The sequence below is a fragment of the Mustela nigripes genome, chromosome 2, assembly GCF_022355385.1.
Source record: "Mustela nigripes isolate SB6536 chromosome 2, MUSNIG.SB6536, whole genome shotgun sequence".
Taxonomy (NCBI): domain Eukaryota; kingdom Metazoa; phylum Chordata; class Mammalia; order Carnivora; family Mustelidae; genus Mustela; species Mustela nigripes.
In genome coordinates this window covers 18,696,588-18,709,053 of record NC_081558.1, presented here as the reverse complement: position 1 = coordinate 18,709,053, position 12,466 = coordinate 18,696,588, and the positions used below count along the sequence as shown (strand labels likewise).

Sequence of the window (12,466 nt, the reverse complement as noted above, 5' to 3'; positions counted from 1 at the left end):
GCCTGACAGTCCCTCCCACAGGTCTGTGTGGGGGAAGTTCTTGCTGGGAGGATAGCTCCGAGCAAGGGATGAGCTTCAAGAGTCAGAGGCCAGGGGACCTCCCATGCAGATCATCACTCTGTAGGGCCTGAGGCCTGGGCTACTAAGAACCCAAGACATTTTGTGACTATTCATGTCCAGGGTCCTGGGCCTGCCTGTGGCCAACTCTGGGATCAGGTGAGAGCAAACTGGTGTGACAGGAGCCTATCTATTTCAGACCCTGACCCTGGCCCAGCCTATTTTCAGGATGTTCAGAGTATCAGTTAAGTCTGTGAGCTGCCAGAACGTTTGTGCAGGTTGGCGGTCACCTAGGAGAATTCCTTGTGGTTGTCTGTGCTTGCTACTATCTTGTTCCTCTTTCATGGACGGTGTGTGTCTCACTTTCCCCAGAAGCACATCTGGAAACGAAAATACCAGTACCTACAGTTAATGTGGAAAGTGAGGCCAGGACGCACCAGAGGAGGAGTGGCAAAAAGAGAAAGCAGCCAATAAAGGCTGTGTCCTCAAGCAAGTTACCACTGTGGGCAACTGGGACCAAATCATTCTTGGTTGCTTCCCAGAGCAAAGGTTGCTTGAGGAATTCATTCTCAAATCTCCATCAGTCATGGGTTGAAAGCTGTTTGGGGGCATTAACTCCTTGGTTAGCCTAACTTCTGAAGCCAACCCTGAGTGTGGGCAGAGCCTTTTCATGACCAGAGAGGGTATCCAGCCCCTTTTACAGGCTGGCTGTAAGGCCTCCATGGAAATGGTCGTACCAAGGCCAGTTACAGAATCTAGCTAGAAGGCTTCCATCCATGGTCAGAGCAGGGTGCATTGACCCATAGTCACAGGCAAATCAGTAAACAGACAGATGGACACGTGGACTCTGCTCCCAACTTCCTCTTCACTTAGGGCACCAGTACCTTCCTCTACAGGGTGTTCACACTGCTCTGCAAAACCCCTTACATTTCCCACTCTTCCCTTTCTAGACCTTTTCTCCTCTCCACCAATTAAGCACTTAAAATCTTCCTACCTTGAGATACTCCCAGTATGCTCAGTCCCTCCAATCCCCCTTTCTTCCCCTCCAGTCTCCTTGATATCTGCTACCCTATGTCCACTGATCCCCCAAAACTCTCATTTCTTGTGACCTTGGCACCTCTACTCAAATTCGTCCTGCTTCTTAGCGTCTTTTTTTTTTTTTTAAGATTTTATTTATTTATTTATTTGACAGAGAGAGATCACAAGTAGGCAGAGAGGTAGGCAGAGAGAGAGAGGAGGAAGCAGGCTCCCTGCTGAGCAGAGAGCCCGATGCGGGACTCGATCCCAGGACCCTGAGATCATGACCTGAGCCGAAGGCAGCGGCTTAACCCACTGAGCCACCCAGGCGCCCTTCTTAGCGTCTTTTGAAAGCCTTGCTTCCTCTTCTCCCCAGGAAGTAGCTCCTCAAGATCCAGCCTTGGTTTTTCTTCTTGTCACATAGACTCCCTCCTGGTGATCCCTCCCAGGCCCACTGGTCTCACTCACAACTAGATTTCCACTAGATCTCTCTGGTCAGGTGGAAATGGCTCTAAGGTCCATCACTCAGGGCTGCAAAAGGTGCCAAATGGAGAGCAAGGGCTGGGTCCTGGGATGACCCTGTTGTCTCTGCCAACTTCATCCTTTCCAATCCGTTATGCCTACAGGGTCAGCATCCACCAAAATCCAGGTGAAGTCACACTTTGCCCCCAGAGTTCCATCTGGAACATACTGAGCACCAAGAGGCAGAAGAAGGTTCATCTTCCCCCTCAGGATGCTAGGTACCCATGACCCTGACCCCTAACCCTACTATCCCCCCAGTTCTAATGTCTGCAAGGAATACAGCCTGGGGATGGGCCTGCCCTACCTGGTTCTCTATTGTTGTACTGAATTCTGGGCTGGACATCACCAGAGAGGGATCCCCTTTCCAGGACACACCTGAATCCATGCCATCCCTGGAAGCTTGGCTCTGACTCTTCATGGGACTGGCTTCTGTTTACACAGTCCTGGCCTCACCCTAAACATGGGAGGTTAACACTGCTGGCTTTGGAGAAGCTGTGGAAGACAACTGGCACAGAAGATGAGGTGATATTGGTCTTGAGAGTGGCAGCTAATTCTCAACCATAGATGGGTCAGATACTGGATTCACCCACAGTTGAGGACTGGGCATACTAAGGTGGGACTTCCTGATTGTTCCAGGAGACCCTGAACCTTGGGACTCCACATTTCCCTTCTTTCTAACAGAATGAAGGGTTAGAAGCACGGACCCCAAAGGAAGAAGAGAGTTTGCATTTTACTGTTGGACACCTTGGCTATGCTCAAAGGTACTGAGGACCTCCTATCAGTGCTGAGGTCCTGGGAAGCTCAGAGTTACCAGATGAAGCCTAGGGTGTTTTGGGTGTTTCTCTTTAGGGGTGTCCAGACTCTTTGAAATCAGCAGAAATGTAGAACAAGCCTGAGGATAATGAAGTCATACAGGGAGGGAGAAAAGCTATTAACCACTCCCTAAATGAAGCATCCACCCACCCATCCACAGGCTTTCACCTACCCCTCAGCTACCAAATATGGCACCATTGTACATATCAGGATCCAAGTGTTGTGGCAATATTTCTGCCTCCTAGTTCAGGCTCTGACTGAAAAGCATATGTCCCCATTATCTCATCTTGAAACCAGAGCTTCCATGCTGGCTCCCAGCCTGGACTTGGATGGGGGTGGGAGGTGCAAAGAGGGGCCTATGGTCAGAATCTGACCTCTTGGACTTAAAGGGCTCATTTCGATCTGTGTTCTCACATCTGATGCTGCTTGGGCAGTGGGCCCTGTAACCACCAGCCCTCTGCTGACCCCAGGGTACAGGTAGCAAGACTGAGGTCCCAGTCTCCTAGGCAAAAGGACAAGCATTCTGGACAGAGTTAAGACTGGAGGCAGGACTTCCTGCCATTGAAGGGGCTGAGGCTGGGCAAGGGTTCTCCCACCACACCCATGCACATATTCCTAGGCAAGTACACTGGTATGCTAGGACTCTCAGATTGGATATGCCCAGCTTTGGGATTGTGTGCAGCATGTGTGTGTACATCAACCTTTCATCGCACATGCAAGCCTCATTCTTGGGAAGAGTGGAGGGCCTGCTGCCATTGAGGAGATACCCCTGCAACACTCCCAGGCAAGCAAGGGGCATTTCTCTCTCCTTCTGGTCAGGAACTTGGGACAGAGGTAGGCCCTGTCTGTGGCTGTGGGAGGACCAGAGCCTGGAGGAGGGCTTGGAGCTTGCAGGGAATTCCTCCCAGATGTTGATGCACTACCAGGTCCCTCAAAGGGGGTGTCAGGCCCTAATCCAGTGCTAGCAGCCCTGTCTGGGACAAGTCTGAGTACACCTCTGCTCTTCAGACTTCTGCACAGGTCCGGATGGATTTAGAGACTTTCCCGCTGCCACCTCCTCCAGGAAGCCTTCCTTGGTACCCACCTGCTCTGTCCCTAGACTTTGGGGGAAACGGGGTCTCGGGGGGTCAAGGGTCACTGGGGCGGGCCAGGTCCCGGAAGCGGAAGTGCCGCGCACTTCCGGTGCGCAGCGGGCGGCCATGTTGGAGCAGCGGAGGCGGCGCAGAGGCGCGTCCTGGGTCCCCGCGGCGGCGCCGGTAGGTTGGGGCCATGGGCCTAGCCGCGCCGCGGAGGGGCCGTCCGCGAGGCGACGGGGCGGATGGGCCGGGCGGCCGGCTCTTTCGAGACCCGCGCCCTCCACCGGCCTGGCCAAGATTCCCCCCACCTCCCTATCCCTTGCCCAGCGACCCCACCCTGGGGCTGAGCGACCCGGTCGGGCTCGCCCCGCCAGCCCCGCCCGCCCCTCGCGTTTTGCTGCCTCCAAGATCCCTGCTCCTATCCGCGGCTCAGGCCCCAGGGTCACAGACTCCCAGGCCAATGGCACTGATCTGCCCCAACCCGGTCCCCCTTGGATGAGGCCTCTCCCGTCCCCCATCTTTCATCAACTTCTCTGTCGGCCCCTGGGGCACGTGTGAAGGGAAATCAGGGGCCAGACTGCAGCCTGTTTCCGGAGCCTCTTGGAAGGCCCAGAAGACCCTTCAAGAGTCTAGACCGACCTGGGCGGAAGAGCCCCCAGTTCACCCCCAATATCTGTGCCTGCGGGGAAACAGGCTCCTCCCTATTCAACAGTTCACAGTCCTGGGAACTACACCCCCTGGAGAAAAAATAATAAAAGAACTAAAGTCATGTGCAAAAATTGTGCTTGGAGATGGCCTCTGGAGAGAGGAAGTGCCCGAGACACCTGAGGATCCGAGAATGTTTCCAAACAAAGAGCCCCAGGGCACTTCCTCCAGGGGATTCTGAAAACTTCCTCTGCTCCATTAGGGCGGTAGGAAGAAGCTGCACAGACGCGCCTCCTGGCCCCAGGGACCTGCCTGATCCCAGCTGATCTTTTAATGCTTCAGTACAGCTGGGGAGCTCCCTTTGGGAACCCTCGGTGTTGGGTTGGGTATTAGACATTAGTCCTGACTGACAGCGCACAGCTTCTTCAGAGAAAAAGTCAGGGACAAGTTGGGTATTCCCAGACAACTCCCATCTGGGCTGTACTGAGGTCTGCAGCCTCCAGACCCTAGTTAGGACAGCTCAAATTTCTAGTGTCCACCTTATTAACCATCTTGTTGGAGCCTTTGGCTGCCATACCTTGGGCTCTTGGTCTGGCTGCCTGGCCCCCAGGCTGGCTGGTTGATGGCTCAGACATGTGTGTTTTATACCTGCTGCATATCTTCTTAGTTTCTGTTGAAGGAGAGTCTTACTCTTGCTTTGGGGTTATTCTCCACAATTACAGTGCCAGGATCAGACCTCTGAGCCTGTCTGGGGACTCTGAAAGCAAAACTTCTGGTAGTCGGAGGTTCACCCCTCCCTCCCGAACACCTGAACAGCAGCAGCTGGGGTAACAGGGATGGTCATGACTTCAAGGCTCATGTTGTCCTGCCTTTAACTGTTTTTCCATCTAGACCTCAGAGCTCTGACCACGGACTCCACTCACACACATTAAATGTGCCTTACTATTTCTCATTTCCAAGCCATTGCACAAGTTCTTCCCCTCTTTGCTCCATTTCCATCTGGAGTTCCATTCCTCAGTTTTGTCCCATCAAGGTGTTGCCTCTCCTAGGAATCTTTCTCTGACTCTGGCAAGCTGGGCTGGGTGCCAGTGTGTACTCCCAAGAACTTTGATGGTCTCTTTCTTGCCTTCTGTATAGGGCTCCCTTGAAGACATACCTGCATTCCCAGGGTTTAGTCTAATCCCAGGTTTCTGGCCTTAGAAAATGGAGAATTGAATTAAAATGGGCCAACCAAGCCCAAATCTTCCAGGGACCCAACAGCAGTTTGGATGGCTCTCATGAGCTTCTGGACATTTATCTTGAAGGAACTGCCTCTGACCCATGTGGGTACCCCCTGCTGACCCAGTCCTCACTCTGCCAGGAGTTCAGGAGACCAGGGTTTTGCCCCAAGCAGTGGCTCACTCTGGCCAGGCCCTTTGTATGGATAGTTGTTATCATGGAGAATGCCTGATGGAGAAGCGCTGATGGACTTATCTACCTGCCTCACTCCTTATCTCAGTGCTGGGTTTTTGTTTTTGTTTTTTGTTTTTGTTTTTGTGTAATGATATCTTTTCTTTAATGCAATATATCCGAAGTATTACCATTTTTTGTAAGTAATCTCTGCACTCAACATGGGTCTTGAATTCACGACCCCAAGATCAAGAGAAGCATGCTCCACCAACAGCCAGCCAGGTGCCCCTCGGTGCCGTTCTTATTGATTCTTTTCCTCTTGTCTTGGAGGTGCCGATCGCTGGTTTGTGGATACCCAGGCCGATCTGCAGTGCCTAATGCCATGAGCGTGGTGCAGCATGTGGAGGAGAAAGCTGTGCACTCCTGGTCGCGGATCTCCACGGCAGGGAAGAAGGCCCTGGAGGAGGCGCTGCTTGTCTTTAACCCCATGAGCCAGGATCTCAGTGCCACAGAGGCCCAGCTTGTAGCCTTCCTGCAGGGCCTGCGGGATGATGGCTTCCAACCCACCATCCTTCGCAGCGGTGATGTCTATGGCTATAGTTCATGTACAGCCAACCCCCCAAGCCAGACGAAGCTGCAAGCCCGTGCCCCCACCCCCGCTGCCACATCACCTCCAGCCAGTGCTCCCCGAACTGCTATGCGGCTGCCTGCAGGCCGGGCCACGCTGCTCCCTATGCCACTATCTGGAAGGCTGGCCAAAGCATCCACACCAGCCCTTTCCAAGCATGCTACCACCAACCTGCTGCTGAGCTCCCTAAAGCAGTCAAGTGCCAGCCGTGCCCGGGGTGCAGCAGTGGGCTTCCCCACCCACCTCTATCCAGGTGTCTACCCTGCTATGCGGCTCTCTGTTGTCCTTGAGGCCCTGGTTCCACTAAAGGCTCCCATGCCCTGCCTGGGTGCCAAGCACAAGGCACAGTCACTGCAGCTCTCACTTGCTGACTCTTCCCTGAAGCTGCGCAGAGGTCCAGGGAAGAGGCAGGGTAACTGTCGGCCCAAAGCTCCCAGAAAAGCCACAGGCAAGGGCCCTAAGAATCTGACTCACAGAGGCCCCAGGGCCAGACCCCAACAAGGCACTATACCCCGGAACAAGACCTACAAGGCCACCGGGTCCCTCAGTGGCCTACGAATGAAAGGTGGCTCTGCCCTGGGCACAAAAACATCCCAGGCCAAGTCAGCTCGAACACCAGCCAAAGCTGCCCAGGCCAAGGTGGCTCGAACACAGGCCAAAGCTGCCAAGGCTCGGGCAAAAGCCAAGGCAGCACAGATCAGGGCCAGGGCCAAAGCAGCACGGATCAGGGCCAAGGCCAAGGCAGCACAGATCAAGGCCAAAGCCAAGGCAGTGAGGGCTAAGGCCAAGGCGGTGCGGGCCAAGGCCAAAGCAGTGCGGGCCAAGACCAAGGTGGTACAGGCCAAGGCCAAGATGGCTCGGACCCAGCCCAGGAGCAGGGGCAGGCCAAAAGGGTCTGTTCAGGCCAGGACTGCAAGGAGGGGCCCAAAAAGCCGCCCAGAGACTGTGGGGCAGAAGAGGAAAAGGGCTGAGGAGTCAAAGGATCTTCCTCCCCGGAAAAGAACACGACTTGGGCCCCGATCCCCTAAGGCATGGCTAGGGCCTGGAACAGCAAAGCTGCTGAAATTCCGGGCCATCAAGGTGGACAGGCGGTCTTCGGACGATGAGGTGCGGCAGCGGGCTCAGCAGATCCTCCATGTGAACCTGTCCCCTGTAATACATCTCCAGCCATTGCTGCCATACTCAGCACCCTGATTCCTTCGTAAAGTTATGTTTGGGGAAACTGAGCCCAGTTGTCTGTGTGGCCAGTGGCACAGTGTGCAATGCCCATGGATTCTACAACCCAAGGACTCCAGGTGCCTCTCCAGGGCTCTGAGCCACCATTCTCCTTTCAGAGACTGGAGGATGCGGGGTGGTATGGGTGGGCGGGAAGGGTGTTCTCATGGCGCGATGCACTGTGATTTGTTATTCTTCAAGTTGTTCCTCCACTGTTCCATCTATCACGTTTTATACCTTTCCACCTTCCAGTCTCCTGGCCTACCCTTCATGGTCTTTTTTGTGTTTGTAGCTGCTGGTAGGCCAGCTTGAGCATCTAGGAAGAGTGGTCCCAAGAATAGGGCTGCCAAAGGGGGTCCTGGTGGCCTGAGACGGGTCGTCGATGTGAGTGGGAAGAGCAGCTCCCAGGCTCCTCTGGAGGTGCTGGCCTCTAGAAGTGTGAGAAGTAGCCCCTGAGGACAGGGGCAGAGCCACTCACAGGTGACACACCTCCCCTTTGGGCTACACTGGTTTGTTATCCAGGCAGGCCCTGTGCAAAAGGACAGAAGGTGGCTGTGTGGGGAACACGGCAGCCAGCAGGTTTCTAGGCCAGGCAAGGGGATGTTTGTGGTATGGCTCCCCAGGGGCCATTCAGACAGCCTGGCCTTGTCTCCTAGCCTGCTCTGTCTGCCCTTCTAGTCTCAACTTACCCAGCTGGCGGCAACAGTTTGGGGGTTGAGTCAAGGCCAAGGCTCTGGGTTGTTCAGCCATTGAGTCTGTCCTCACTGACTGCAGAATTTTCTCCTTGGATGAGTCAGGTACTGTTTTAGCTGAACCAGGAGAGTTTCTCTAACTGCTTTGCCCCATCAGCATTGATTTCTACCTGAGTCCCAAGCACACTGTTCCCAGGTCCAGCCTTATCAAGCTTCCTGACAGGGGCCTGTGTGTGTTTCAGTCCGGCTTTGGAGAGGGGGCTGGGCCCCTGAAAAAAACTAGCCCCCAGCCCATCTGCCAGAACTTCCCTGTCTGTCCAACTGAAAGGCAATGGCTGGGGCTGGCAGGGAGGGGGACACATTCCCCAGAGGCTCCTAGAGACCAGTAGCCTTTCAGGGGTGGGGGGGCGGGCGTGGGGGGAGCCTCATTTGAATGAGAATCGGATCTCTGTCTCTGGGGGTTAGTCTGAACCCTGGCCTCACTAGCGCCAGCTGCATTGGATGGCAGACCTGTAGAGAAGTTTTGCTTGCTTTTTGGTACCTCTTCCCTACCTTTTCTTCTGATTCTGGTGGGTGCCATTAATAGGGCATGGCCTCCCTTGGTTCCCAGGCTCTGGCAACCCCCTTGCTCTGAGCCTGCCCGTGGCTTCACAGCCCTGCATGCTCTTTGTTGTCTGGCAGTCCTGCTTTCATCTACCTTGTGCATATGGGGCCACACCCTGCTCCTCAAGGGCAGCCTGCTTGCCTCTTCCTCTCAGGCCTGATTCCAGCTCCCATGGCCCAGGAACCCCAGCCAGGCTAGGCCTCCTCCTTTGCAGTCTAGTACTCCTTTCAGTTCTGCTACTGCTGCCACCGGGGGGTTAGAGGTTGCCTGTTTCCCTGAGAGCCATCCAGAGGGGGAGAAGAACTCTCCAGGCCTCCCGGCAGAGTGAGGTGAGGGTTACCCCCTAGGATCTCTACTCAGACCCTGTCCTTCCCAGTCCAGCTCTCAGAACAATTGCGGGAGAGGCAACAGACACTACCCCCACCCGGCTGCTCAAGGGGCAGCTGCTAAGTACCTGCTGGCAACTTGATTGGTTGACCGTGGCCAGAATTTATCAGTCACCTGCAGGTGGGGAGGAGTGTGAGGGCTCTGGAGATGGTATCTCTGGGTTTTTCTGGGCAGGTTTGGACTTGTGGGGCTTCAGGTCATTGCTGGGGGCTTGCAGGGGAGGACTTTGCTCCCCAGTTTTGGAATTGGAGGCCGGCCACGTACCTCTTGTCATTCTCCTTAGGCGTTCCCCAGGAATCTGATAATTGCTTCTTTTGTGACTCTTGGGACCATGGAGGCCATAGCATTGAGAATGTGATCTGGAGTGGTGGTCGTGACAGCAACAAGATCTGGTGGTAGGCAGAGAGTGGTGAGGGTACCCATGTGCCCATGTGTGCAGGTCTAGGGTCAGGGCCTGGTCACTCCGACAAGCCTTGTGGTTGTAGGTGTTGAGAATGCCACCATCCAGCTAGACCCAGAGAGTGCCTTCTACTTTATTCATCTCACCATGACTTTCAAGGTATTCCAATGCCCCAGCCAGAAGGCTTGCTCTGTGCCTTCTGACATGGTGGCCACCAGTGATGTTTGCCCCTGGTGACCCAAGGATCCCCTCCTCTCCCCAGACATTCTGCCCAGCACCTCTGCTCCTGGAACGCTCAGTGGACCACGGCCACTCCTGGCATGTGTACTGATTCTTTGCCTACAGCTTCTCAGGCGTTCTTCCTGGGATCCTTCCTGCTCCTCCTGGCCACAGAGTCAGTGACCTTGTTTGTGACCAGCATTGCTCTGGCATCAAGCCTTCCACCGAGGGCGAGGTCAGACCCAGAGGAAGGGGGGGTTGGGCCCTGGGGTGAAGCCAGAGGCTCAGGTTTGCTTTCTTCTCTCAGGTAGTTTTCAGAAGTTCTGGACCTAGCCATTCTGGTGGAAGACCCAAACAACCCCAAGATTCAGGGTAATCGTCCCCAGAGCCAATCCTGTACTCCTTACATGTTAGGACAGCCAGATACTGGGGCAGGACGGGGGGGGGGGGGGGGGGGGGGGGGGGGGGGAGGTCCTGTGTGTACACAGTGGGGCAGGGATGGCAGGCAACCCAGAATCATTCTTCAGCTCTGCCCCATCATGGTTCCCTATTGTGGGCCCTGTTATGGCCCTCTGTTCCTGTCCCATCACTGTTCCCCATACCTATGCCCAGTGAATAGGTTCTATGTGTAGCTGTTTCCATCTCTGCCCCATCATAACTCCTATGTGGGGCCCCATTGCAGATCTCATTACTACTTTTCTTTGCCAGCCCCCAACAATGTACCCCATCACTGCACCTATCACTGAACCTCAACTGTTCCTTTTATGAGCCTCCATCACCGCCCCCATCCTGGTCCCTTGGTGTTGCCCTGCCCTGATTCATCATCTGGGCCTTATTAGTACCCTGCAGCTCTGCAGCTGCCTCTAGGTGGCGCCAGGGCGTCTCTGGGTTGTAACATCTTTCTTGTAAGGTAGGAGTCTTGAAAGACAAGACAAATAACCTAAATCCAGTAGAAGAGCCCAGAGTCTGGTCAGGTCAGTACCAGAGCAGGACATATTCAAAACTAGCTTTTTCTCTGCACTCTCCATCCACCTTGACTGGTTATTACCAACTGCTCACCAAGTCCCCATGCTAGGTTCCAAGCAGCTGTTGCTCTTCTGAGAGACACATCTGGCAAAGGAGCAGTACAAGAGATAACCTTGGCTCATAAGCTATAGAGCAGAAAGAAACCATGGACCCATCTCTCCCATGTGTACATTGAGCAAGTGCCCATTGAGCTCTGTGGTGTGCCAAGTATCTATACTGAGCAGTGCTCAGCAGGGAGCAGATAGACAAGGTATCGGTCTTCTTGTAGCTGACATGTAAGTGAGAAAAACAGTGGATAAATAAGCGAACTAATACCATAGATGGTTTGGCTGAATGATAAACTGATTTGTGGGTTTGATGGTGGGCTGGGGAATGGAATGCTTTATTGCACTGGGGAAGTAGGTTTCAGCTATCTAGTGATTCCAGGATGGGGTGTCCAGGAAGCAGTGGGATGGTCCGGTCTCAGCTCAGGAGTGATACCAGAGCGGGAGCTGTGCAGAAGGAATAATCACCATTAGGCTGTAGTCATCCTGAGATGGTATGCTCAGAGGAGCAGGAATGGGGGCATGCCACAGCATGAATGCTGGAGGAGGTGTCTGTAGTGACACAGAGAGACAAGACCATATCCCATTCCTCCCCCTTCCATCCCAACGTAGAGGAATGATCCCCAGTGTACCTGAGACCCCCTCCCCCCGCCCCCAACCAGGTCTGTGTCTCCAGGGCTCCTGTGTGTGACAAACTTCATGTGAACTTCCCCAAACTGCACAAACTAGGTGACCGCTGGGAGGCCTAAAGGGACACCCCTTCTACTACTATGCCCTTTATGAGCTCATGGCGAGAGGCAGCTCCCTGTGCCATGCCCAGGCCTCTGCGTATAAGCCCACAGCTGGGACCCAAGCCAATGTGAAAGGCATGGTGAGCACCACGAGAGGGGCATCCTGTGACTGAAGGAGTGGGCAAGCTCAGGGGACTGGGGCAGATTCACCCTGCCCTCCTCCTCTGCCACCACCACACAGTTGGTACCCACTGTGAGCACTGCCAGGACCTGTACCAGGACCACCCATGGTGTGCAGCAGAGCCTGGGCAGCCTCACACTTGCCAGAGTAGGTGCTATGCCCTCTCTGCCTGGCCATACTTGCCCCGGCCAGCCCACTCCATATTCACCTTCCTTGTTCTGCCCTAGAATGCAAGCGGAGTGGGCATGCTGGCAGTTGTCACTTTGACATGCTCTTGTATCTGGCATCTGGCAATGTGAGTGGACGTGTGTGTGACACATATTAGCACAACACAGCTGAGCTCCGCTGTGAGCTCTGCCAGCTCTTCTACCGAGATCCCAGGGAGGATCCCCGTTCCCTTCACTCTTGCAAACGTGAGCCCTCAAATCCCCAGTCCCAACTCTGACCCTGATCCTTTAGCTCCATGGTGACTTCTGACCTAACTCTGTCCTCACCTCTGACCCATGATCCAGCCTGTGACTGTGACCCTGTAAGGACCCTGGGAGATGGTTTGTGTGATGCCCAGATGAAACCTGTGGCCTCTTCTCTAGGCAGTGTCACTGCAAATTTCATGTCTGGCGCCAGTGCTGTGACTTCTGCCACCCTGATCACTCTGGCCTCAGCCCTACCCACCCAGGAGGTTGTCAGTGTGAGTTACTCTGGGAGTGGACCCCAAACCCCATGTCCTTGCTCTCCCCACCCCAATCATTGCCCTAATAACACATGCATGTGCCTACCCCTGTAGCAGTCCCAATAGCACCCTGAGAGCCCTGTGCCCCAG

General features: G+C 54.6%; 1 protein-coding gene across 1 annotated transcript; it reads left to right on the top strand.

The window, feature by feature from the left end:
* The first annotated feature begins 3,584 nt into the window (after positions 1-3,584).
* CCDC71 (coiled-coil domain containing 71) lies at positions 3,585-7,607 on the top strand. Its single transcript, XM_059389716.1, has 2 exons — positions 3,585-3,665; positions 5,850-7,607. Exon 2 carries the CDS (start codon positions 5,902-5,904, stop codon positions 7,339-7,341), a length of 1,440 nt encoding a protein of 479 aa, XP_059245699.1. The 5' UTR covers positions 3,585-3,665; positions 5,850-5,901; the 3' UTR covers positions 7,342-7,607.
* Positions 7,608-12,466: the final 4,859 nt, after the last annotated feature.

What these genes read in the sequence shown, in the direction of transcription:
- CCDC71 (XM_059389716.1), top strand. Translation starts at nt 5,902, where the DNA reads ATGAGCGTGGTGCAGCATGTGGAGGAGAAAGCTGTGCACTCCTGGTCG.